Source organism: Antechinus flavipes, chromosome 3 (assembly GCF_016432865.1).
Source record: "Antechinus flavipes isolate AdamAnt ecotype Samford, QLD, Australia chromosome 3, AdamAnt_v2, whole genome shotgun sequence".
Taxonomy (NCBI): Eukaryota; Metazoa; Chordata; class Mammalia; order Dasyuromorphia; family Dasyuridae; genus Antechinus; species Antechinus flavipes.
Window position 1 is genome coordinate 503,084,701 of NC_067400.1, and position 26,503 is coordinate 503,111,203.

At 34.8% G+C, this 26,503-nt stretch overlaps 2 protein-coding genes across 3 annotated transcripts in view; one reads left to right on the top strand and one right to left on the bottom strand.

Annotated features, from left to right (window-relative positions):
* The window catches only part of ACAT1 (acetyl-CoA acetyltransferase 1), a 35,487-nt gene extending 16,570 nt beyond the window's left edge, over positions 1-18,917 (top strand). The window contains exons 4-12 of the mRNA XM_051986934.1: positions 297-392; positions 1,671-1,771; positions 4,717-4,860; positions 5,994-6,144; positions 7,050-7,145; positions 10,806-10,919; positions 11,848-11,912; positions 15,770-15,927; positions 17,949-18,917. Coding sequence (XP_051842894.1) covers positions 297-392; positions 1,671-1,771; positions 4,717-4,860; positions 5,994-6,144; positions 7,050-7,145; positions 10,806-10,919; positions 11,848-11,912; positions 15,770-15,927; positions 17,949-18,069 — 1,046 coding nt within the window. The 3' untranslated portion in view covers positions 18,070-18,917. The remainder of the gene's footprint in view (positions 1-296; positions 393-1,670; positions 1,772-4,716; positions 4,861-5,993; positions 6,145-7,049; positions 7,146-10,805; positions 10,920-11,847; positions 11,913-15,769; positions 15,928-17,948) is intronic.
* A 3,412-nt stretch (positions 18,918-22,329) lies between these two features.
* Positions 22,330-26,503, bottom strand: part of LOC127554955 (protein NPAT) — a 50,599-nt gene continuing 46,425 nt past the window's right edge. For both annotated transcript variants that reach the window (XM_051986932.1, XM_051986933.1), the window contains 3 exons: positions 25,858-25,924; positions 24,641-25,775; positions 22,330-23,922 (listed from right to left, as the gene is read on the bottom strand). In XM_051986932.1, the coding sequence (XP_051842892.1) occupies positions 23,845-23,922; positions 24,641-25,775; positions 25,858-25,924 (1,280 nt within the window). In that variant the 3' untranslated portion in view covers positions 22,330-23,844. The remainder of the gene's footprint in view (positions 23,923-24,640; positions 25,776-25,857; positions 25,925-26,503) is intronic.

Sequence of the window (26,503 nt, forward strand, 5' to 3'; positions counted from 1 at the left end):
AAAATTAGGTCATAAAGGTAAAAATATACTTTTCAATTAATAATGTTCTTATTAAGTGTGTGCAAGGCATAATTGATAACATTTATGGGCAGAAAGTACTTTTGAAAAATAGGTAAGTAATGAAAAATTTCTTTTGACTAAGGCTCTTTTATTTTTTATGAAGATGTGTTAGACAACTCAGGGGATAGAGTTTATAACCATGAGTACTACTTAGAAAAAAGATTACTACATACTTTTTATGTGATATATTCATTGAATTATGTAAGATGTTGACATGCCAGTTGTTTTGTTTTAAGGGATTCCCAAGGAAGAAGTCAAAGAAGCTTACATGGGCAATGTTCTGCAAGGGGGTGAAGGACAAGCACCAGCCAGGCAGGCTGTGCTTGGAGCAGGTATGAGTAATTTTTTGGTTATTTTTCCTAACCTTTCCTGAGAAGGCAATTGGTAAAATGGACAGAGACTATCCTCAGAGTCAAGAAGACTTGTTCAAATGCCAAATACTTTCTGTAAGAACCTGTATAAGTCACTGAAAATCTTAGGACTATCAGCATCTCTCCAAGACTGCAACTTGTAGAAAAGTTATTATCTTTGCTGGTAGAAGGTATTTCCTTTTTTTCTTTATTAAAGCGTTTTATTTTTCAAAACATATATGTGGATGATTCTTTAATGTTAGCCCTTGCAAAACCTTGTGTTCCAATTTCCCCCCTCTTCTCCCATCCCCTCCCATAATTGGCAGGTACTCCAATATATGTTAAACATGGTAGAAATATGTTAAATCCAATATATGCATACATACTTGTACAATTGTCTTGCCACACAAGAAAAACCAAATCAAACCAGAAAAAATTGGGAAGCAAAATAAAATGCAAACAACAACAAAAAGAGTGAAATGGCTATGTTGTGAACACACTCAGTTCCCATGGTCTTCTCTCTGAGTGTAGAAGGCTCTCTTCATTACTAAACAGTTGGAATTGGTTTGAATCATTTCATTGTTGAAGAGAGCCATGTCCCTCAGAATTGATCATCATAATTTTGTTGTTGCTGTATATAATGATTTCCTGGTTCTGCTCATTTCACTTAGCATCAGTTCATGTAAGTCTCTCCAGGCCTCTCTGAAATCATCCTATTGGTTGTTTCTTACAGAACGATAAAATTCCATAAATTATGTAACAATAAATTAAATAACTTATTCAGCCAAGGAATTTCTTAAAATAAGAAAAACACTGTCTTATTTTTTTTCTTAAAAGCTTTAAAGTTTAGAAAATCTAGTAATATAAGTTTTCATTATAGTTTGATGGAATATTATTAGTGAGATATTGTGATATGATGAAAAAAAAAAGAATCCAAAACTAGGAATGAAGAATCCTGCTTTCTATATGACCCTAGGCTCTCTGGGCTGTAATGTAGCTATATCTGTTTCTGTAATGAGGAGTTTGGATTAGATATTCTTGGGGAAGGAGTGTGAGGGGAATAGACAGGGTATGTGATTTGAAGTAGACTGCTCAATTTATTCAGAATTAAATTGCATATTGGCATGGAAATCTTCATGTATGCTGAAGTTATTCTTCAGGAAGTGCAGCTTTAGTCCATTTACCTAATTAGTAGTGTTATTTAATTGGGAAAAAGTATCTGAATGATTTGGGAGAATGACTTAATTATCCTTGTTCTAGGTTTGCCTATCTCTATTCCATGTACCACTATCAATAAAGTTTGTGCATCAGGAATGAAATCTATTATGATGGCATCTCAGAACCTAATGTGTGGCCATCAGGTAAGATGAATATTTGCTTTTTTTAATTTTATAATTAAAATAGCAGAGGCATCAGAGTTAGAGAGTCTGCTATTAAATTAACAGAGCTGGTCACCAGGGTCAGAAAAAACTAGGTTCAAGTCTCAATTTCAGACACATAATGACTGTGTGAGCCTGGGCAGAATATTTAATCTCTCTTTGTTCTCAGAGAAGCCCATCAACTTTATATTGCAGAATAGTGACTCATGTCCATTGGTAGAGTGAATTTCCTCACTTGGGAATTCAGTATACCAGTGAAAGTCACAGGTCGAGATAAAATGAGAATACACTATAGCTGTTGTCATGACTCATGAACACTCATGAACAAATACATTTGCCAAGATTGAACAAGATGCTACAATATTAAGATCCCTTAGTTTCCAAAGTAGTGTTTTTCCTATTACAGTGTTGGAGCCTTTCCCAGACTCACACAGTATGTGTCAGGCAGGATTGGAACCAGTATATACTTGATTTCTAGACTAGTTCTGGGCATTATGACATGACAGCCTTTGTATAAGAAATTAAAGAATGGACTTCTTTTCTTTGTGTAACTGGTTAAATATCTATGATTTTGAGAAATATTTTGGTAGGTATTTTTTTGTTATTCAAATAAGTGATATAGTTTTATACTCCCCACCCTAAATTCTCCAAATATCTTTACCTCTTTCACTTAATGTATGTCCTCTTAACTACTACTACTACTACTTATTCTTGTTCTTTCTCCTCCTCCTCCTTCTCTTCCTCCTCTTTCTTTTCCTCCTCCTCTTCCTTCTCCTCCTCCTCCTCCTCTTTTTTCTCCTCCTCTTCCTCCTCTTTCTCTTTCTCTTCTTCCTCCTCTTCCTTCTTGTTGATCTGTCTCTTCCTCTTTCTCCCTTGGAATTTTTGGGGCTACATTGCTTGAAATTCACATTTTGTAGTTTCTGGTTGCTTCCAAAGTCCATGCTATAGTTTCTAACGATGCTGGAACTTTCTTGTGGGAGTATTCCAATCTTGTTAGCTCTTGATATAGTTATATAGAGATATTTCTGCACTTTCTGTAATCATGCTAGAGGTTTCAGTCTTGTTTGATCCTGGATTATCTGGGGGACTCCATTTCTTATTGTCTATGGGCCTCTGATTTATTGTGAAATATACTAAATTAGATGAAGTTTCTTCAGTTTATGATTGGATTTCTTGGTTATTATTTGGTCTGGTATAATTTTTAGAATTTTGTTATAGTATGTTTTTGATAGCTGGTTTTTCTGCCTTAGTTCAGGTTGCCATCTTAGAAGCTTTTTTTGGTAAATATTTTTGACAAGGCTGTTGGGGTTAAATGACTTTCCCGGGGTCACACAGCTAATAAGAGGTGAACTGTAGTCCTCCTGACTCCAAGGCTGGTACTCCATCCATTGTATTACCTAGATTTAATAACTGGTTGCTAGCCTTATAACAAGTACAGTTTTGGGAATGGTGGAATGTATTAATGTTCCAGACAGTTAATATGATATAATTACTGTTTTTTAAAATTCATTTTGTATGTCTTGGCTTTGTATTTTACTGTTTTCTCAAATTCCATAGAATAACATGATACCTGTTCAATATCTTCCTTGTGTCACTTGGTACCCTCCAAACCAGCAATCTTCACTGATTGAGGGACAAATCTCACCGTTGTATACGTATTTCCCAGTATCTGAACATTCATACATACTCAGTCATAAGTTTCTTAGCTATTCACAATGTTAATTAATTTTATTTGAATGACACTTAGATATATAATAGTAGTATAGGGATCATACTATCTAAAGCTATAAGAAATCAGAGACTATCTAATTCATAAGCATGAGCATATTTGTAGGCTGGAAAGAGCCTGTTTGAAGTGACTGCCAGAGTGAAATCCTAGCAGAGATGGGAAAAAGACTAGAATGAGGGTGCAAGCATAAGTGGTGATTATTTGTAGCGAGTAGGAAAACTTCTTCCTCTAAGACTAGAGGAGACAATAGTGGGTAAGTTAGATTGGTTATACTGAGAGGCTTTGAAAGAGTGACTAATGTCATTTGCTCTAAGTACAGAGGTACAGGTGACACTTTGAGGAAGAAGAAAATGTTTAAGGAGAGAAAAAAAAAGAACAATGTAGGAAATGTTCTTTAGGTTTTGCATTTATATTATTTACTACAGTAAGTTATTTATGCGTTTGGTTATTTTTTCTGATAGTAAACCCATGCTTACCTTTAATGAAATAGAGAAATATACATTTGATTTTTTGTAGCAGTTATTTTTTTCAAATAGAGATCCTCTTAGACCTTCCTTTTCCCTCCATACTACTCCCTTTTTCCTTTAGCTTGAGAAAGTGAGAAAAACAAAACCTCAGCTCCAAACATAAATTAAGCAAAACAAATTCCTGGATTACCCATGTCCAAAATGATCTTGGTCTGCACTCTATCACCTCTCTTTCAGGAGGTGGGCATGTTTTATCATGAGTCATTTGACTTTATGGCTACTCATTGTGTTGATCAGAGTTCTTGATTTTCGAAATTGATTGCCTTTACAATAATTTTTCTCTTTGTTTCTGTCATTTCGTTTTGTGCCAGTTTATACAAGTATTTCCAGTTTTCTCTGAAACATCCACTTCATCATAAAATGTGTTTTCTTAGTAGAGTATTTTTAAAAATAGAGCAAGTCAAAGGAAAAACATTAGGAATTTATCAAGAAAAATATTCTTTTCTTTATGTGTTCTTTTTCTCCTTGATTTTTTTCAACTTGATTCTAATTTTAATTATGTTTGATTTGTACAAGTGACATTTAATGGTAGTCACCTAAAAAAAGTTCTTACTGTATATTAGTATTGAAAATGTATATATTTTAAACTTTTCATTGTAGTCACAGTTTATAAAATCTAATTGAGTATTCATAATTTTTCATAGCAACTATTCAATGCCATTTTTTAATAGGATGTGATGGTTGCAGGTGGAATGGAAAGCATGTCAAATGTTCCATATGTAATGAACAGAGGAGCAACTCCTTATGGAGGAGTAAAACTTGAAGATTTAATAGTTAAAGATGGATTAACAGATGTCTACAATAAAATTCATATGGTAAATTTTTTTTTTATATTTACTATGTAGCATACAAATATGAATGGTTTGTACTACCTGTATTGAAGGTACTGAATTACCTATTTCATAAGATGTGTGGTAAATATTTTAGGAAGGTTACTTTTCATGTACATGTCAGAATCTTAGCTTATATTTGATGCTGTTTTGTTGAGCTAGAAAGAATGAGTATTCGTACATGCACAAGTTGCTGCAAATTTTTTATCTTATTGAATATTTGAAGTATTTAATTTGTGAGTGTTATTTCAACCCAGTGATCACTTTAAAAGTATCTACTATGTAATGAGAATAATAATAATAATAATAACAGCAATAATTAACATATATTTAAAGCATGCTTTGTGCCAGACACTGTGCTAAGTGCTTTGTATCTTCTTTGATCCTCCCAGTAGCCCTGTGAGTTGGTGATATTATTGTCTCTATTTTACTGCAGGGATAATTGAGGCAAGAAGAATTTAAGAGGCAGTTACACAACTTGTAAAGGTCTAAAGTTGGATTTGAATTTAGGCCTTTCTGGCCCTAAGTGTGGTTCTCTATCCATTCTGCCATCTAGCTGACCCTCAAATAGGTACAATTTATAGGATTTGGCAACCATGATTGGATGGAGTGGGTGAGACATTGGGAAATTGAAGATTACATGTAGATGAGGACTTTTGATAGTAAGAGAGAAGTTTGATAGAGGGGAGCATTTTGAGAGAGAGAGAGAGAGGTCAGGGTTAGGCTAGATACAGAAGTACATCTGAAAATCATCTATGTCTTGTGTCCTGCTTTCTAGAGCCCCCAAGTTGGGGTGAATAAATTATTGAGTCCTGCTTTCTAGAGCCCCCAAGTTGAGGTGACAAAGCATACCGTTGCTTTCTAGAGCCCCCACACTGAGGTGATTAAAATATACCATCCTAGTGGAGAAGTGTTGAGGTGGGATTCCTGAGGATGGTGGGAAAATGGAGTTCGTTTATTACAAGATTTTTTCCCCTTTTATACCCTCATACCCTTATGTATAACAAAATATAAACAACTTGCTATTGTATGAGGATTGCCACATAGTATCACTCTGTTTCAATCGCAACTCTGGTTGTCACATATTAAAAAAAATCTGTTTCTACTATTTTTATTAGGGAAACTGTGCTGAGAATACAGCCAAAAAACTTAATATTTCAAGAGAAGAACAAGATGCTTATGCCATAAATTCTTATTCTAGAAGTAAAGCATCTTGGGAAGCTGGAGTATTTACAGATGAAATTATTCCTGTTACAGTTTCACAAAAAGGTAGGAGTACGATGTTTCCAAATATGCTTAACTATATCTCATATATACATATATATATATATATATATATATCATATCATATCATATCACATATGTCAGAGGCATAGTTATTGGAGTTGAAGTTATTAGGAAGAACTAGGTTCACGTTTTGCCTCTAATATTTGCTGATTTTGTGACTGTGATCATACAAAAAACTTTTATCTTTCACAGCCTTAATCAACTCTCAAAGATAGGGATTTTACTCTTATATGTCATGAGCCCCTTTGTTAGTCTGGTAAACTTCCCAGAATAAAAAGGCATTAAAAATGCAATGATTACCAAGGAAACTATCAGAATGAAGATGTAATATTTTTCCTCACCCAACTTCATGTGCCCCCTGAAATTTGTACACCAGTTGACTTCAGGTTTAACATACTGTGATCTATTATATCACTTATTGACTCAAGTTTTGGTTTACATGTTACCACTTTTCTTTGTAATGGGATGAAATAATAATGTTTAATTGATTGGATTTTTAGGGTTTTTTGCTTGTCTTTTAGCTAAAAATATATATACAATTATTTTCACACTCATGTTAATTGAGGACAAATTTTTGTATTCCCAACAAGTAATCACATAATCTACAATTCAGAGATTCTGTTAGATTTTTACCCTTATTAAGCTCAAATATACATTGTATTTTTTTTTTTACTTTGAATTTAAGTAGAAGTCAGATATAAGGAAGTTTTATTTCTTTAAGTTCTTTAGTAGGAAATTATTTTAGTATAACAAATTACATGTAACAAATTTGAGTTTAAGGCATATAAACTTATATGGGAAAGTATCGTATATTTGTTCATGAAACAAATTTCTGATTCAAATATACTTAATGGTTATTTTCTAACCTTATAGTTTTTATCTTCTAGGTAAACCAGACATAGTGGTAAAAGAAGATGAAGAGTACAAGCGTGTTGATTTTACTAAAGTCCCAAAACTGAAGACAGTTTTCCAAAAAGAAAATGGTTAGTTTTAAGAATTTAGCATTTTATTTCTTTTTTTTTTTTAATTAGCTTTTTATCCACAAGATACATTCATGGGTAATCTTTCAGCATTGACCCCTGCAGAACCTTCTGTTCCAAATTTTCCCCTCCTTCCCTCCACCGCCTCCCCTAGACACATATATTAAATACAATATATATATATATATATATATATATATATATATATATATATATATATATATATATATATATATACATATACATACAGTTATTTTGCTGCACAAGAAAAATTGGACTTAGACATAAGGTAAAAATAACCTGAGAAGGAAATCAAAAATAGCATTTTATTTCATAAAGATGTTTTACTTCTGAATCAAACACAATAGTATGTGATGGTGATCTATCAAAATGATGGTATAAAAAATCACATGTGATCTTGCCAGGACTAGAGAGTTGATAGTAATATGCAAAAATGCAAAAGGATGTTTGTTTTCTGATTTCTTGGGTAGAAGAGGCATCCCTGCTGGGAGAACGGAGGAGTTCCCTTGTTGCTTCTGGCTCTCTGCAAGTGGGCTCACAATGGTATCCTTCCCGGGTGTCAGTATGACTGTCATTTGTTTAAGTCCTTGCTTGGGGAACCCAGATTATGTCTAAGGAAAAGCCCATGGGCCAGCCAGAGATGTCAGGGAAAGCAACAGCTTCATGGGTTTGGATGCTGAGAATAACGAGCAAAACTCAGAGAGACAGTTCAGTGCCAAACTTTATTATAATCAGGAAGAGGAGGAAAGTGAAAGAAGGTGACCCATTATATGGCACAGGCCTACGCTGACATGGAGTCTAACTCATGTAAGGACAGTACCATGTTGGGGAACAGAACACATGTCCATTCAGCAGGGAGGTGTGTTCCTGCTGAGGGGAGGGGGTATTCCAGTATGCCCTTCTAATTGTTGGTAGCCCCCTTAAAGCTGGCCTGTTTGCATATCAGGTCAAGGCAAAAATTTTTGGCGGGGGTGGAGAGTTGGCATTATCAGAGAAGAAACAAGCTGGTGATAAACAAAATATTATTTTTGGGGAATTTGCCTAATAGGGAAAAACATAAGCTAGTGGTTGACAAAATATTCTTTGGGGGAAGCACTAATCTTCAAAAAATATTCTTTGTCAAGGTTAGTATTTTTCCATAATTATGTTCTATAATCTTATAGCTTTCCTTAAGGGAAGATTGTGATGATGGTCTCAAGATCATCAGGCCTAATCTTATAACAGTTTCCATGCATAGATTTTATAGGATTCACTTTCCCTTAAGGGGAAACTAATGGTGATGTCAAGACTACCAAGCCTAATTTTTATATAAATCCACCCCTGAGTCTTGTGTAGATTGTGTATGTTGTTTTCAGATTGTCCTTAGGGGAGCCCAACACTAGGCAGGATGACTCTTATCCTCCCTTATCTGCCTGAACCTGGGTCCAGGTAGTTGAGGGGCATAGCATGGGACATTGCTAAACTTATAAAAAATGAGGTTAATAGCCATGGTGATAAGGTTGCCCAAGAAGGGGAATTGATAGGTTTATATTAGGCACTGGAGGTGCACAAGTCATCCAGATGCCAGCAGGAGCCTGGAGTTTGGGTCCTGTTGATCCAGATGTCCTTAGGATGTATGGTAATGTTCCATGATTGGGACCCCAGAAGATGTAGCCTTTAAGACCAAGCAGTTGTCATATTTTGTGTTTAAGCAAATATAATTCATATTTCGTCAGAGGACTTGTCCAGTAAATGACACACTAGTGAGTTTGATCAGGGCAGGAAATGGGGCTTGAAGTACTAGCTGAAAAAACTGAATGGTTTTAATATGTTTGTTGATGAATCAGGGCAGGTATTTGTAGTTATTTCCTTGATCAGGTTCTAAGTCACTTGTGAAAGATCTCTAGTTAATGCTGCTAAAATAAAATCTGGTAGTGATAAGACAGTATAATTTTATAAAACCTGATAAAAATGATTTTGATCTTCCAGTAATTAGTTCATATGGTAAAAATGTTAATTTTTGTCCTATCAGTTCAGGACAATTTTCATCAATTATATCTTTTATTAGTGTGTCAAGATTTTTGTTGAAGGTATGGCAATTGTCAATGCTGTAAAATTACCCATGCATATAACTTGTAAATAAAAAGCTATAATAAAAAAAAAGATTTTTTTTTTTTTGGATCATAGCTTTCAGCTAGTCTGATTATTGTTTTTTTCTTCTTGATTTGTTCTCCAGATCAGTTTTAATTAGTTTCTTGTTCTCATCTTTCTAAAAAATTCTTTATATTTTGTATTAGTTCTTGGTCTTATAAATTTGCTTGGTTTCCTTTGCCCAATTCTAATTTTCAAGGAATTTCATGTCATTTTGGAGAAATTCAGTGTTCAGAAATTTGTTCACTTTTTTTTTTTATTTTGCTACATTTAGTTTTATTGGTTTGTTATGAAAAGGGTTCATATAGTCAAAAATATCTCAAAATCCTTTAACAGCATGCATATTATGGAATGTGGAAAAATCTGATTTCTTGGTTTTAATTTCATTTGTCTCTGATGTACTTTTTTTTTTTTTTTTTGCTAAGACAATTGGGATTAAGTGATTTGCCTAGGATAACACAGCTAGGAAGTGTTAAGTGTCTGAGGCCAGATTTGAACTTAAATCTTCCTGACTTCAGGGCTGGTGCTCTATGCACTGTGCCGAGCTGCCCCATCTGATGTACTTTTGGTACTCAGTTTTGGTGCTCCCTTCACCAACACAGTAACCTCTCCAATCTCTCTCTATATATATTTAAAAAATAATAAGGATTTTTTCTCTCCTTCCACTGGAAAAAAGGAAAACTCTTGCAACAAATATGTATAGTCGGGCAAAAATAAACTCCACATTGGTGTCTTCTTATTTTTCATCTTATATAAATCACCAGTATGTTAGGAGGTAGGTATCATTACTTCAATTTACCAGGGTGTTGCTGCTGTGCATGTTACAGCCTCTTGGAGCCACAGGTGAAAGTTCAGTAAAATAGGGGGACACCAAAGGTGGAAAACAGCCCTGTAAATGTTGGCCATTGCATTGACCAAAGACTTAAAAGTCTTTCACAGTTTGTCTTTACGATGTAGTTATTATATAAAAAGTGTTTTCCTAGTCCTGCTCATTCTACATCAATTCATGAGTTTTCCTCAGGCTTGTCTGTTCATTATATTTAATAGTAAATGGTCTTCATAGGCTGTAGCATTCTTTTAGTCATGAGTTTTTTAACTTAGCACTCTTATGATAGTCTATTTCCCAGTCTAAGACCAAGAACTTTGGGAACTGATGGAACATGAAGATATGATGGTCTGCTTATCTATAAGGGTCCCACCTGCACAAACAGATCCTCATCCTAGTGCAGACTTGACTGGCACCTATCTGAACTTCCAAGAACACACAGGAAATCCAGTCTAAGATGCAAACAACAAATGATGTCAGCTCAGGGGAACTTGACCTTGACCTTCTACATACTCTCAGTTCATTGTTTTTGGAAAATATGACAACTTAAAAACCAGTTCAGGGGATCCACTGATGTTTCTTAATAGACTTTAGAAGAGCAACTTAACACACTCTTGCTTTTATTTATTCTGTCATGCACTGAGATGTTCTGTGTTTTTTGACTTGAGGCTTATCATCACTTTCAGGCACAGTGACAGCTGCCAATGCCAGCACACTAAATGATGGAGCAGCTGCTTTGGTTCTGATGACAACAGATGCAGCCAAGAGGCTCAATGTTAAGCCATTGGCCAGAGTAGCAGGTAAAAAAACCTTTGTTATCTCCATATAGCTGCGAATTAGTCTTCACCTAAATCTTTAATGTCCTCTTTGAAACTGGTTTCATTGTTGGTATTGGGTTATAGTTTAATCTAACATGTTATATTGAATTCATCGAGGAAAGTTCAGGACTGAAGATAGACACATATTGTTTTGGCATATTTCTGAAGATTGCTTGCTTTCTTGACACTTTCCCAACTTTGCTTTTACAATCTTTCTTAGGAAAGCTACAGAATTCAGTTCTGAGCTCTTATTTGTCATTATTTTGCTTAGTGTTGTTAAATATGACATTTTATTCCCTTTGAATCTCTAGGAATTTTATTCCCTTTTGTTTACTCTAGCTTGAAGATGTTGATGATTCAGGTTGCACTTTGTGTTCCATTTTGTTGAAGTTCAATTTTAGACTCAGAACTTTCAAAAACCATAATTTTGCCATAATATCATTTAACTTCTGGACATTTAACATTGATTTCATAGGTAATATTTTGTAGTTTTTTGCACTAAGTGAAAATAAGCTTTAAAAATTTGATACAGAATTGACTTTTTAGTTTTTCAGTATTAGATTTTTCAACTTTACCTGTAATATCTTTTTACACGACATTATCCCTTGCAATCACTTATGTTTCGTTTCCCTGTAATATCTTTTGATTTTGAGTCCAGATGACACATTTAGTGACTACATTTTCTAAATTTAGAATATAGTGTTATAATTCTTTTCTTAATAATCACAATTTAGAGAAGCATGCTGACTTAAATATTTTATAAAAGGTTTCTCTTTTGCTTTTGTGGACCACTAATGGTAATTATTAAATATATTATCTATTCCAATGGGAAAAAACCTTAAATTCAATGATAGAAGAAGTGTTTTTAAAGAAGTAGTATTTTTAAAATCTTTATCTCTAACTTTTATAGCATTTGCAGATGCTGCTGTAGCACCAATCGATTTTCCAATTGCACCTGCTTATGCGATACCAAAGGTAAGAGCTTTCGATTTAATATACTGCTACCTCAGGATATGATACCCTTTTAAAAATAGTTTTGCACTTTAATATCTTTAAATACCTTACTAAATTATGTAGTAGTTTACCCATTACAAAGTGTGTTCCTTAATTTGCCTAATGTGGCATTTTTAAATTTCACATTTGCACACACATATGAAAAAGAAGTTTTTTTATCCCTGTAAATTTTGTTTCTGCTTACTATAGATACCATAGTATATTAATTCTTGAAAGTGGTTTAAAGTCACTTATTGAGAGGCCTTATAATGTAGAAGAACAATAAAAATAAGAGTTTTTAAGACATTTAGTCTTAAAGTACTTAAAACTTATTGACACAAGCTGTGTGTGACTTTAGACAAATTATTTTTTTCTAATACTTTGTTAAGCTTACTTATTAATATAGTTCTATACCAATGTTTGTATGAACATATGTATGTTACATAGTAAACAATGTTAATTCAATTATCTTCCCCATAATAAGAAAGCTACCTGTAGTTACAAAATTCTAAGAGGCAAAACCTTTTTTTTTTTTTTTTTTTTTTTTGGCTGAGGTAATTGGGGTTAAGTGACTTGCCCAGGATCACACAGTTAGGAAGTGTTACGTGTCTGAGGACAGATTTGAACTCGGGTCCTCCTGACTTCAGGGCTGGTTCTCTATCCACTGTGCCAAGTATCTACCCCTTTTTAATAGCTTTTAATTTTCAAAATATAGTAAAGACAGTCCTCAACATTTTTCCCTAAAATAATGCTGTGTTCCCAAGTTTTTCTCCTTTTTTCCTAGGCTCCCCCACCAACAGCAAGCAATCCAATATATGTTAAACATGTACAATTCTTCTATATATATATATATTTCCACATTTATCATGCTGCATAAGAAAAATCAGATCAAAAAAAAAGCAAGAATATACCAAAAAAGATACAAATAACATTGTCATTTCTTGATGCTCCTTCACAAGACCATTGCAATTGGCCTGAATCACCTCATTGTTGAAAACAGCCAAGTCCATCAGAGGTGATCATCACATAATTTTGTGGCTGAGTACAATGTTCTCTTGATTCTACTCACTTCACTTAGCATCAGTTCATGTAAGTCTCTCCAGGCCTTTCTGAAATCATCCTGATGTTGATTGTTTCTTATAGAATAATATTTCATAATATTAATATATCATTCCTTAATCAGCCATTCCCAAACTTATGGGCATCCAGTTTCCAGTTCCCTGCCACTACAAAAAAGGCTGCTACAAACATTTTTGCACATGTTGATCCTTTTCCCTTTTTTATGATCTCTTTAGGATACAGTAGAGACACTGCTGGATCAAAAAGTATGCAGTTTGATAGCTCTTTGGGCACAGTTCTAAATTGCTCTCCAGAACAGTTGGATGAGTTCACAACTCCACCCACAATATATTAGCGTCCCAGTCAAAATATCTTTATATACATAATAAAAAGATTCAAAGAAACAATAAGCCAGACCCTGAAATTATTTGAAATAGTTATTTTAAAATTTCTTAGGAAAGTGATGTGAACAAAGGCATAGTAATAGCTAATGATGAGTAATGACTTGCACTGATCATTATCTTTTCATGTTTTATTTTTTTCCTCAATAAGTGCTTTATTTTTCTGATTGTATGTAAAGATGGTTTTCATCATTTATTTTTGCAAAATTTTGAGTTCCCAAATTTTTTTCTCTCTCCCTTCTTTTTTATCTCCTTCCTCCCCAAGATAGCACTCAATCTGATATAGGTTATATGTGTACAATCATTTTAAACATATTTCCATATTTTTCATGTTGTGAAAGAAAAAAAACCAACAAAAGGGAAAAAAAGACGACAAGAAAGAAAAAGCTCCCCCACCAAAAGAAAGTTGAAAATAGTATGCTTTGATCCACATTCAGTCTCCATAGTTTTCCCTCAGGACACAGATGACATTTTCCATGCCAAGTCTATTGGAATTGTCTTGGATCACTGCATTGCTGAGAAGAGCTAGTCTATTGTAATTGATCATCACATAATCTTGCTGTTTTTATGTATAATGTACTCCTGGTTCTGCTCACTTCACCTAGCACCAGTTCATGTAAGTCTTTTCAGGCTTTTCTGAAATCAGTTGGGCAAATTATTTTGCCTTGTATCCTATTTCTTAAAAATATGAAATTAGGGTAATAGCACTTGTGTGGATTAAGTGGATTACATATGCCTGTAAATTCTTCATAAAATGTGACATGCTATATATATGGAAGGCATTATTTACTTTATAGATTATTATCTTTTATATTTATAAATCTGAAAATCAGGTATTCTAAATGATTTTGGATAAAATTTTAATTTCAGTTTCATTTCACTCCTCTGCCCAACTCATTTATTTATTCTTGACTTTTGCCTTCTGCCTTCAGGTGGTATGAACCCAAGGAATGAAAATGAATTTGAATGTTAACCTAAGCCAGGCAGGTTAAATCTTTTTGTTTAAGGATAGCACAATGGATTCAAAATACTAAGAGTGGGGGAAGTTATTTAGTTATATAAAAAGGATGAAGAAAGCCCAGGCAGGTTAGTTTCTTGGCCTAAAGTCATATACTTTACATAGACCAAACATATACTTACATTGTAGAATTTGGATTTGAATTCATGCTATCACACTATAAATTCAAGATGGGTAAGAACTCAGTAAAGAAATTATTTCACAGGATTTCTAACTTCATTAATAAGAATCTTTACTTCACTTACTATATCTTATTTAGTGCATGGTCATTTTAAGCTGTTTTGATCAAAAAGTTAACTCTGATTCACCTGGTGATGAGCTTACAAACTAAGTAGAGTTGGTTTTTAGCCAGCAAACATATATTTATATAATATGCATATTTGAAAAGAACTTCTTAGCTAAAAATGGAATAGAAAGTCCATTGCCAGGTTGCTACTTGAATCGTTTCTAGCTTGGGAACTCCTTCTAAAGCGTCTGTCTTACACAGAATGATGTAATCAAAGAGCATTTGTAGTATGGGGAAATAATCTTTCAAAAATAAATTCCAGACACATTTTAATTACATGGATTTCTGACATGGTTTTTTTCTAGACTATTTTTGTTCTATGCCCTCTGCCTCTTGAAGTTATATAAATGGCTCATAATTTCTTGACATTCGTATAATTACTCCACCTTCAGTTTGGAACTATTCCTAATAATCTTTCAATATATTCTCAGCTCTCAAGTGATTTCAGTTTTCTGGGTTATGAAATTGCTTCAGCCTCTGCTTGTATGCTGGACTGCAGTAAGACTAAATATATGCTTTAATACCTACAAATTTCTTTCATTTTTTGGAGTTAAGGAATAAATATCTTCACTTTTGCTTGGGTAAGGAGCTGAAAGACTCCTTTGAATTGTAAAACCATAGAATTCTTTAGAGTGAATTTTGATTGCATTATAATTCTAGGAACTAAAATTATGATTTCTCCCTTTAATAATAACCATATTCATAAACCATCACTTATCAAGTTACATACTGTTAAAACTTTTAATTTTAAAATTGGACTGATGATTTCACTGGGGTAGAGACCTTTTAGTGAACTACTTTTCCCAAAGTCAATGTGCTCTTGCTATGTGTAGTATAAAAGAAGTGCTTGGAGTTGATACATTATGGTCACACAGCCAATGTGTTAGAAGCCACACTTGAATCCTCAGTCTTTGTGAAGCTAAGGCTTTATTAATTATACCATATTGCCTTTCAAAACTTTTTTTTTAAGTAATGACAAATAAAAGCAAACTATGCCTATTTAAAAGTTCTAGTATAAATTAATAAATTAAGATTTTATGGTTTGCCAAATCATTTGGATTTATGATGTTTTCAGATTCTAAAAACTTCGGGATTGAAAAAAGAAGATATTGCAATGTGGGAAGTAAATGAAGCTTTTAGTTTAGTTGTATTAGCAAATATGAAAATGTTGGATATTGATCCCAAAAGAGTGAACATCAATGGAGGTGCTGTTTCTTTGGGACACCCAATTGGGTAGGTGAAATTATTGCATATTCTTGGTTAATTTCTTTGTTCCAATATTTCTAAAGTTTTAATTATGCTAACTGAGAGTTAAAATGCTAAGTTAGATAAATTTATATATTTGTGGTTCCTTCTCTGCTAGTGGGGTGGGGAATATTTGCTACCAACCATAATGAGGATTTTGCTTCCAGAAAAGTATGGAGTGCCTAAATAAAATGAATAATAGTTGCCATTGTGCCATTGCCAAGTAATAATTTTATAAGTGCAAAGTACAGGTTGATCTTCCTTGTAAAAGGAAATGGCTTGAGGAACAACTATTTACTTTCTAAGGGTATTAGAGAAAATTAATGATTGTTTGCAAAGAAAAAAACAGAAGCAATTCTTCAATCTACAAAAACATGATGCTCCCAGTCTGACTGAGGACTGGAAGAATTTTGTCTACAACTCAAATAGTAATACATAAAGTAATTCCAAACATAGACTTTTACAAGGGAGAAAAGAACCATTGAACATTAAGAGGTAAGTATTAACTGCAGTATCTGAGAAAGAAGCAGCTGTTTATACTTTGAAAAATGAATTTGTGTATCCAAAGCATGCATCTGGGGGAGAGGCAATTCAATAGGAAAGGAATAAAGGAAATGCTGCTAGTTGGTGACTTCCTGCTGAGGGAGAAGTGTTTATCTGATGTTAATAGGGAAGTCATGTTTCTTAACAAGACATACATCTAGGATGTATCTACTTAATATCTCTTTAGCATGAGTGACCACTATCTACTTCTGATAATGCATTTTAGGGATAAAGGATATCTAAGTATTGTGAAGTCAAAAATTTAACAAACATTCTAGTAAGGATAAGGCAGGCACTGTGCTTTTTACTAAAGTTACAGAGACAAATACCCAGTCTATAACTCCCTTCAAAACAACTCAGGTGCTATTAGATACCTTCCTTGAATCTTTTAGTATTCTTTCTCTTCTCAAATTGCTTTGTATTTACTCCTTTACTCATCTGTATTGTATTTCCACCCTTCACCTCAGAATATAAATGCTTTAAAATCAGTCAGAATAGTGATCTCCTATTAATTACTAAATTTCATGTTTTCCCACCTTCTGTAAGCAAGTCATACAGTTGTGTAACAAAGTGTGTTTTTTAAAAAAACAAAACAAAAAAGCAGCAAATATGTGCAGTGTACATTTGTAGACATCCTACCTTTGGGTGTTATGGGAGTATCTTCTCATTTATTTTTTCTCAAGTCATGTTCTTTATAATTTCGCACTATTCGCTTTTTTTTCCCCCATGTTTCTCTGTATTCATCACATTCATGTCTTACAGCACAGTAATATTCTATGTATCATAATTTATCTTTTTCCAACTGAGTACATACTTTGTTTCTAATTCTCCGCAATCATAAAAATATTTTGTTGCATGTCAGAATTTAATCTTATCTATGGTCTCCTTGAGGCATCAAAAGGCTACTAGTGGAATTTCTGGATCATGAGAACAGGTTTTGTAGTCACTTTATTTGGGGTTGTGTTGAATGGTCATGAAAAGCCTCTTAGAGAAATAGCTGTTCTTTATAGCTTGAAACTCTTTTCTTTTTTTATAGATTATGATTTTTTAAAAAATTTATTTTACTAAAGCTTTTTATTTTCAAAATATATGCATGGAAAAATTTTTCAACATTGACTCTTGCAAAACCTTGTGCTCCAATTTTTCCTCCTTTCCGTCCACCTCTCCTTTAAATGACAAGTAATGCAATATATGTTAAAAATGGTAAATTATTTATGAAACTTGTCTTATATTCAATACGTTCTTAGATTCCTTTATTTTTTGAGTAACACAAAAAATACTAAAATTTATTCAGCTGCATGGATATTTATCAGTCACTTACCCTAAATAATAGCTTTTATGCCTTAGAAAATTTTAAAGTATGTGAATTATGGATATCAATATCTAAAATTAAAACCAAACTTTTATACTTTAAAAATATGGTCTTATAAATGAAAAATGAAAACTTTTTTCCTTTTAACTTCTAGGATGTCTGGAGCAAGAATTGTTGTTCACATGGTCCATGCCTTGAAACAAGGAGAGTATGGTCTCGCAGGGATTTGCAATGGAGGAGGTGGTGCTTCTGCAATACTAATCCAGAAGTACTAGAATAATGAAACAAGTACCCTCACCTGTATTTGTGAACAGAAGAGATCAGCCAGCTAATTATTAAGAGTGTGAAAAAGAACAATGTACAGTTGCACAGAGTCCATCTATAACATAAATAAAGTTTTCGTATCATTGGATTTGGTAATCTTAAGACATATTTAGCTAAAAAAGGGATCTCTAATAATCTTTTCGATTTCCAGGAAAATAATCTTGAACATGATTGTTATTCATACTTTACTGCAGTGCCACAGTGGTAGGACTGTATGAGTGCCTTCCAAGAAGCCCTGTGTTTCCTTTTAGTTAAACGGGGTATGACTTAAAGCTTTTTCTTAAATGTGATATATACGGTCTAATTAATTTGATAAGAAGTTGCTTCCAACCTACAGTTTAATTCCCTTCGGGGTCTAGCTGTTTTAAATACCACTCTTACTTATCTAAGCCAGAACTGGAGTAGCTAGAGAGCCAAGCCTGGAGTTGGAAGATCTGGGTTCATATTTGGACTCAAATACTTACTAGCTGGGTGATCCTGGGCAAGTCACTTAATTCTGTTTGCTTTTCAGTTTTCTCATCTGTCAAACGAGCTGGAAAAGGAAGTGGCAAAATACTCCAGGACTTTTGTTGAAAAAACTCCAAATGGCATCATGAGTTAGACATGATTGAACAACAACAAAGACAGTTGTTCTTTTGGCCTCTCAAGCATCTACTGCTATAGTCTAGGTGAATCCTAATGTCTGGTTTGTACCCATGACTTCTTATTGTAAATTTCAAACATAATCTAGTTGCTTTAATATTAAAATAAAGATTGTTATTACATGCAGTTAATAAACACATTGTACATTTTAAACTTAGTAGGTCTGATAAGATTTATGTACGTAGCAGGTGTAAGCCAAATGTTTCCCAAAAACCAGCTTGTGAAGTACCAGCACTAAGCCATAGAACATCTTATCAAATAGCCATGTCTGAAATGTGATTCCTTTTCCTTCCCTACTTCTACCCCCCAGGGTAGAGATTTGGTTAAACTGATGGGGGGAACCTTGAAACTCTTCTGACTTGGGGTAGACACTTGAGAGGCTCTCCTTGAGCTCTGGAGAGACTCTTCTGGGAGAGGCCTACCTCAGGAAATCATTAAATTATTTTCATTCTGTTTTCTTGGTGGGACTAGTTGAGTCCAGGACCACTCCCTACTTACCTCAAACTTAAGTAATCTCATTTAGCTGGAGATCTAGATTTCTATCTACCCCTATTGAGCTGAAGATTGGCTCAGGACCATTCCCAGTAAACGGTCCTATTCTACTGGAAATCTAGGCCTGGGGGCAGTAACTTTATCATTTGGTTCCCTGACCAGGAATCAAAGGGGTCCAAACCTCATCATTTGGTTCCCTTATTGGGAACCCCCAAAATCTGGAGGAAGTAAAAAGCCTTTTGTTGTCTATTCTATAGCTAGACACTCAGACACCCAGGAAGGTTTGAGTTATCTGATGCCCAGGCTTGAGCAGAATTCTCAGGGAAAATGGGAATTCCTGTGGTTTGATAAAGCATTTTGTCAACTCTCCATCTCTAATTATCTAGAAAAGGACAAAGGCTGTAGAATCGGGGAAACTAAGGCTTTTTCTGGCAAAATGGGACAAAATACCTCTTTTTAAGGTGAAAGATCTCAAACCTAAAAAGCTAAGGACTCTCAATTCTAAAGACTCATGAACTCTCCTTTGCATCCCAATGCACTCCTAAATCCCTTTCAGAACAGGACTTTATCACTTTAACTTTTTCTCACCTGAACTAAATCTTGGGACTCACAGCTCTTTTTCTTCTCCCCATGGCAACTTCTGCCTCCTGGAGAAAACACTCAGAGCAGAGGTGCCTCTTTCAATGCAAATCCCTCTCAGACTGAAGCCGGGAGGTTCATGCTCTAGGTGTCATGGAACTGTCCGAGGAGACTCCCCAGTCCCTGTCCTGAGTTCGAGCAAGAGGAGCACTGCCTCTCTAATATGCCTCCCACACCTAGTGGTTTCTTTGTATAGGGGTTGAGCCATCCCTTCATGTTCTGCACTTCAGCAGGAGTTTGGGGCTTAGTCAAGTTCCCCCTTGCTCCACCACAACAGCCCAACACCAGATGGGAGGGGCTTTTCCTTCCTTTTGGCCCTCTAGTCTCTCCTATCTCCCCCTCCCTCCCCCATAGAGTGGGGATAGCAGAGGAGGTTAAAAATCTGTTTTGAGACCCCTCCTCTGCCTCACCAGCTTGGCAATTTAATGGTGAAATAGAGGACCCAACTCAGACCTCCAGAGGTATTTTTTAAGCATGAACTTTTAGTTACAGTTAAGAGGTTTGGAGCTTAACTGCATTCTTATCTTGATCTGCAGCCCTGACAGGCCCCTGCCCAATGCCCACCCTCTAGACCCTGCCTCAAAAGAGTAGCTGTGTACTTTCCTAGGCCATCCTGCCTTAAAGCAGTGGCTGCTTTTAATTGAAGAGATCTCAAAATTAACCTTGGGATAGCCATTAACCTCTAGGGTTCAGAGTGTTTTAAAAGCCAAAGGACATCAGTGGCTTGGTGGGAGGCCTACTAGATACCAGGGTCTCCTATCTGACCTGATTCTCTGGGTGCATCACATCCTTAATCCTGCCACCCTGCTCCCTGACTCCACCCAATTGGGAGAAATTAGCTTTCCTGAAAATGGGAAAGAAAGGGCGACTTATTCTGCAGTGACTCTCAATGACACCCTAGATTCTAGGCTACTTAACACTTATACTAAGGATGAGAACTTTTTTTGCTCCTAGAATTTTCTCTCCTATCTTTCTTGATTGGTATTCTATGCCCATGCCAGCATTTAACTCCTTAACTACTTTCAGCTAGGGAACTCTGTGGGCAGTGAGGGCATTCAGCATTGTTGGGTGGGCTATCAGCATTCTTAAAGTCAGCTCACAGATGGTATCTGATGCATTTTTTGCAAAAGGCCCCCGTCCCAAACATCTCAACCCTGGATGGCATCCCACTTTTAATCTGTTCCTAAGATGTTTTCTTTAGGCTTCAAGCTACGGATTTTCAACTGCCCTCCAGTCTGCAAATCATGGCACGACTTTTTGGGACACACAACACCCCTTAGATGCCCTGCTGCTGTTTTCAGATTTCACACCTCCCCTTCTGGCATGAATCCCCAAATGAACTAGGGACAATCTCTATGACCCATGACAGCTTGAAGTAGTTAAAGAAGTCTGAGATCTTTGCCCCTTCTTCCCCAAATGAATTTGGGTGCTAACTGCTTGGGGGGGGGCGGTAAATGATGGGGGAAACCCTGAAACTGTCCTGACTTTGGGGTAGACACGAGAGGCTCTCCTGAGAGCCGCCTGCCTCAGGGAATCAAGATAAAGTGCTTTCATTCTGTTATCTTGATGGGACTAGTTGAGTTTAGGACCACACCCTACTTAGCTCAAATGTAAGTAATCTCTTTTAGCTGGAGATCTAGATTTCTATCTACCCCTATTGAGCTGAAGATTGGCTCAGGAGCACTCTCAGTAAATGACCCCATTCTACTGGAAATCTAGGCCTGGGGCCGGTAATCTCATTCATTTGAAACTTCAGTTTCAAATCTCTTAACTTTGGGGCTCATTTCTTGGCAGAGGCCCAAAGCAGGAACATGCCATGCCAAGTAACCTCTTTCTTTCCTTGGCATAGCTGCCTGTCAGGACCCCCTGCCTTCTGAGAAGACACCCTTTTTTCAGCATTAACCCCTCTTTGTCTCTGCCAGGATTTCTCTGCTAGACCTTTACTTCTCTGTTGGGACCTTGCCACTGAGGAAGTCAGCCTCCTAGTAAAAGCTAACTAAGTGCCAATAAACTTTTTTTTTTTTTTTTTTTGCCAGTCTAACTTTTCGGGTTCGTAAATTCTTTTATGAAGGACCTGTTCTGATCTGAAGGGGCTCCCACAACTCTCTGCCCTGCGCCAAACCTCATCATTTGGTTCCCTGATTGGGAATCGAGGGGAATCTGAACCTCATCAAAACTATGAACTTTTGTGAATAATAGACTGGATTCTACAACGTTTGAAAGACTGGCATCACAGAATAAATACAATACTCATTGGACATGAGTATAAGACTTCTGGGGACATTCTGGATTCTCAACTCTTAAGACATTCTGTAAATTGACATTGCTAATCAACTTCCTTAAAACCAGGCCATGAGCTTTGATTTCTACCATAAAATCTCTTCCAGATAAGTAAAAGCATATGTTCAGAAAAAAACAGATTAATAAATAGTCAAATCTTTTGAAGTTAACCAAAATATTTATTCAAACCTAACAAGTAATGCAGTATCAAGTAATAGAGCTTATATAAACAGTAACTGCATAATGTTTAGTTCCTTAGGAATCTTCATATCACCACTGCCACAAACAAATTTTTTACAACACAAATGTCTCAAGTAAAATTTGAACATGACAAAGCAATTAGTGCCAGTGAAATAAATTCAGGAAATGGTTACCAGATAGCAAATGGATTGTTATGGCTCAGTATAGAACAGTTGAAGAAAGCTGCATTAATGTCAACCCTGTAGGGGTTAAAACAATCTACATGTTTTAAGTCAAACCACAATAGGAAGAACTTTAGAAAATGCACATCAGTAATTTCCAGGCACAATAGGTTAAATGCTTAAGATTTTGTTCTTAGGTAAAATTTAAATTAACTTTTAAACTTTACAGGTTGTATTACAAATGTGGAGATAGCGCTCTTTCTCAAGAACTGACGATGGATATCTACATATGTAGTTATCCTATATACCTTAAGGAAAAGGAGAAAAAAACAGCCAAATAGTTATTTTAGTTATATCTAAATGAATGTGATTCTATCTGTGCTAGGAAATAAATCTCAACACACAAACTCTTAATATTGAATATGATTTAAATAAATGAGATTTGGCCACTAAATTGAAGACTTTTCTGAATTAGTGCAATTTTTAAAAAAGCCCCAGTTTTTGTTTTTTTTTTTTTGGGGGGGGGAGGGGAGAGAAGGAGAAAGATATATACATTTCTGGGAAATTTCCACTACAAAAGCAAACTTTATATGGCTCATTTAAAGTTTTATAAAAATCCCTACACACAACAGATCAAAACACTTATTAAATATCTTATAAAATTCTCCCTCTAACTAATAGACCAAAATGAGGATATTTAAAGCTTTTGTTTCTCCCTGGTTTGTTTTTTTTTAATTAAAAAAGTAATCAGGAATACAGCCTTTACCGTGATAACGAGGGACAGAGAAACAGTTTAAAAAAAAGAAAACAATCAAATTCTTATTCTAAGGCGTTACCTTTAATTTGTTTAATGGCTAAGTCTTAGAAATGTTTTGTTACACTGACTATAAACGATCACTTTTTTCAAAGAAAAGGACAACTTTGTTGAGTTGGGAATTGACTGGTAATTAAAATATAAACAAAAAACAAAAACAAAAACAAAACAAAACCAGGTTTGTCAAAGTTTAGTTAATTGAAATTCAATTTCAATACAATTTACATAGTATTTACAAAATGTAATTGTGGTAGCTGTACAGTTTTGCAGATTAATGGCTTTATTATATTTCTGCAAGTGCTTTTCCAAAATAAAAATATACTAAATCAAGTCTATTTACAAACTAGCAAGCTGCTTTAGAAACAGCATGATATAGCTATAAAGTGTAACTTCAGTGCACACTGAAAGTGCAGTTCCTGCTCTCATATTTTTTTTCTTACTCATAGTAATATGGGTACCAGTTTTAAATTACTAATATTCTTAATAATTTAGAGTTCTTATTCATCATAATGTAAAGACAACAAAAACTTGTCCACATCCATTCCAGCAGGAAATGAATTAGGTAGCTTCTTTTTCTGGGGAGAGAAGAAAAACAATCCTATGTTAGCTAACATCACACATAATCATAACAGATTATAATGTCTCAGCCTTCCCTTTAAATATCTTTAGTTTTTTTTTTTTTTTAAGTAATTTTAGTTTTGTAAAAATACAGGTTTATAAAAGATTCCATATAGTAATAGATGTACATACTGTTTTGAATTCTAAATGAACTCATCCTAATGATAATCATTATTTATGTGACTTCTGAGGAAGTTTAGTTTCCTTCACTGTAAAATGAATAATATTCCCTATATGATTCTAATTATCTTAAGGAGCAATTAAAGGGCAATTGTGAGAAAAGTACTTTGTAAGAATTACAATAATCACCACTGACAAATAATTCTCTGTATATATAATTTTTTAAACATTCAAGATTTGAATTAAAAAAAAAAAATCGCATGAAAATATTTACCACAAAGCATTTTAAAAAAGTTATCAGTGTGGCTGAACCATTTAATTAGGAAAATTGTAAATAATAAAAATAAAACTGGAAATACCATCTAAGTACTTCCTTTCTAGTATACACTGGAGGATTAAAATAAAAGTTGTGGATAAATGAATTTCTGAAAGAAATAATATGCCATTATTATGAACTTTTTTTGGGCAAAACTTTTTTGATAGCAAAGTGGAAAACTTTAATTAGAGCCTTAATGAAAATGAAGCAATAAACTTTTTTAAATCTTTCAGACTTGCCTTTATTTTCTTCTTTTTTACTTGCACTGTTGAATTTGGAAGATTTTTATTGGAAGAACGGGCAGTCCGATCACACTCATCTAAATCTTCAAGTTTCCTTTTTTTGGTGGTGCTCCTTGAAGACCTAAATTGCTGTGTATTATCTTTGAGTGGTTTTGAAGTAGTCCTTGAGATAGCAGCTCGTGAGAGAATCATTAAAGTATGGGCTGCCATGTTGACACTATTTTCACTCCCTGTTTCGCTGGCAGGGCTACAAGCTGGTAAGTCTGGAGTGGCAGGAGGGATCATTCCTTTGGGAGTGCCATTCTCATCAGTGAAACGTCTAGTGCTGGAAGTCTGGATGCTGTCACAGGCTTCTTCCTTATGTTTCTCCCCAATTCCTGATCCTGGTGTCCTAGGTATAGGTAAATCCCCAGAACTGGGAAGTCTGTTTGTTGGGCTGTGCCAGTGAAGGTCATGTAATTTTTCTACACTGTTTTTAGTTAGAGGGCTGGCAGATTTAGTCTGTTCCCGTTTTAGCTCCTTTGAAAGTGTCCCTGTTGAAACAGTATTTTTACTGTTTCCAGATGGCCCCTGTTTTTTGGTCAGTTCTTGGACTGAGGCAGCAGAAGTTTTGTCATTCCATAGAGGACTGTTTTGATGCCCATTTGACAGTTTGGTAGCTTCCTGATTTTTTTGCCTTTCCACATCCCTTTGTAGTTCATTCTCCTTATTAGCTGTTGCTTTGTGAAAAGAATCAAGAACCAGACCAGCCAGTGAATTCTTTTTTTCTGGCTGGGTTTCTTTTACAGCTGTATTCCTACTGCTAGCAGTTTCTGACTGAGATAAAATCTTAGGCCCAGAAGATTTTTCTCTCTCTTTTTTGATATTCAAAGAGGATTTTACAATGGAAGATGACACAGTGGGAGGGTCCACAGTAACAAAGGGAATGTCATTCCTTTCTTTGTTTTGAGACAGTGTTTTGGTGTTAGACCCTTGGGTATTGACTCCAGGAGAAGTATCAAAGCACAGTACACGCCTATGACTTTCATGTGGTTTGACAGCAGACACTGTACTATCTGTAGAAAGGGGAATTGTGGTATCTTCTAATTTCTTCCCAAGATCTGTAGCCAAATTCTTTTCAGGAATTAGAGTTCTGCAAAAAAGAAGAAAAGTATTTCAGCAACAAAACGCTGCCATTGAAATAACACAAATAATAAGAAAACATTTATGCTCACCTGTGTGTATGAAAACCAACTGGATGGCTTAAAGAATCCCCCAAGCTGGTGGTCAACTTTCCTGGAACTATTAAAATGCAAACAATTAAAGACAGAAAACATCTTTTGGAGAAATTATATTCACCTGTGAGAAAAGAGGTTGATGGTAAAACAAATATTTTTCCTATTAGTGAAATAATGTTTTCTGAAGAAACAAATACATGCATAGACTTCTTTGAAACTAGAAGTGTACTGATTGAAGAAAACTTACCCAATAGTCTTAAATTCTCAAACCACCTTAAGACCAAGTCCCATGACCTTGAGAAAATTCTCTTGTGATAAATTTGAAAACATTATTAAATGAAGTCTCCTGCTTTGGGCAGGGGATGTATTTATTTTAAAAAGTGTATATTTAAGGAGTAGCTAGGTAGCGCAATGGATAGAGTACCAGCCCCGAAGTCAGGAAGTCCTGTGTTTAAATCTGGTTTCAGATACTTAACACTTCTTAACTGTGTGCCCTGGGCAAGTCACTTAACTCCCATTGCCTCAGCAAAAAAAAAAAAAAAAAAAAAAGTATATATTTAATAATAATAATAAAAAACCCCATAAATCCTGAGTATTTGCTAATTAAAAAAATCTCATTAATTTCCTGATAAAATGAAATTCT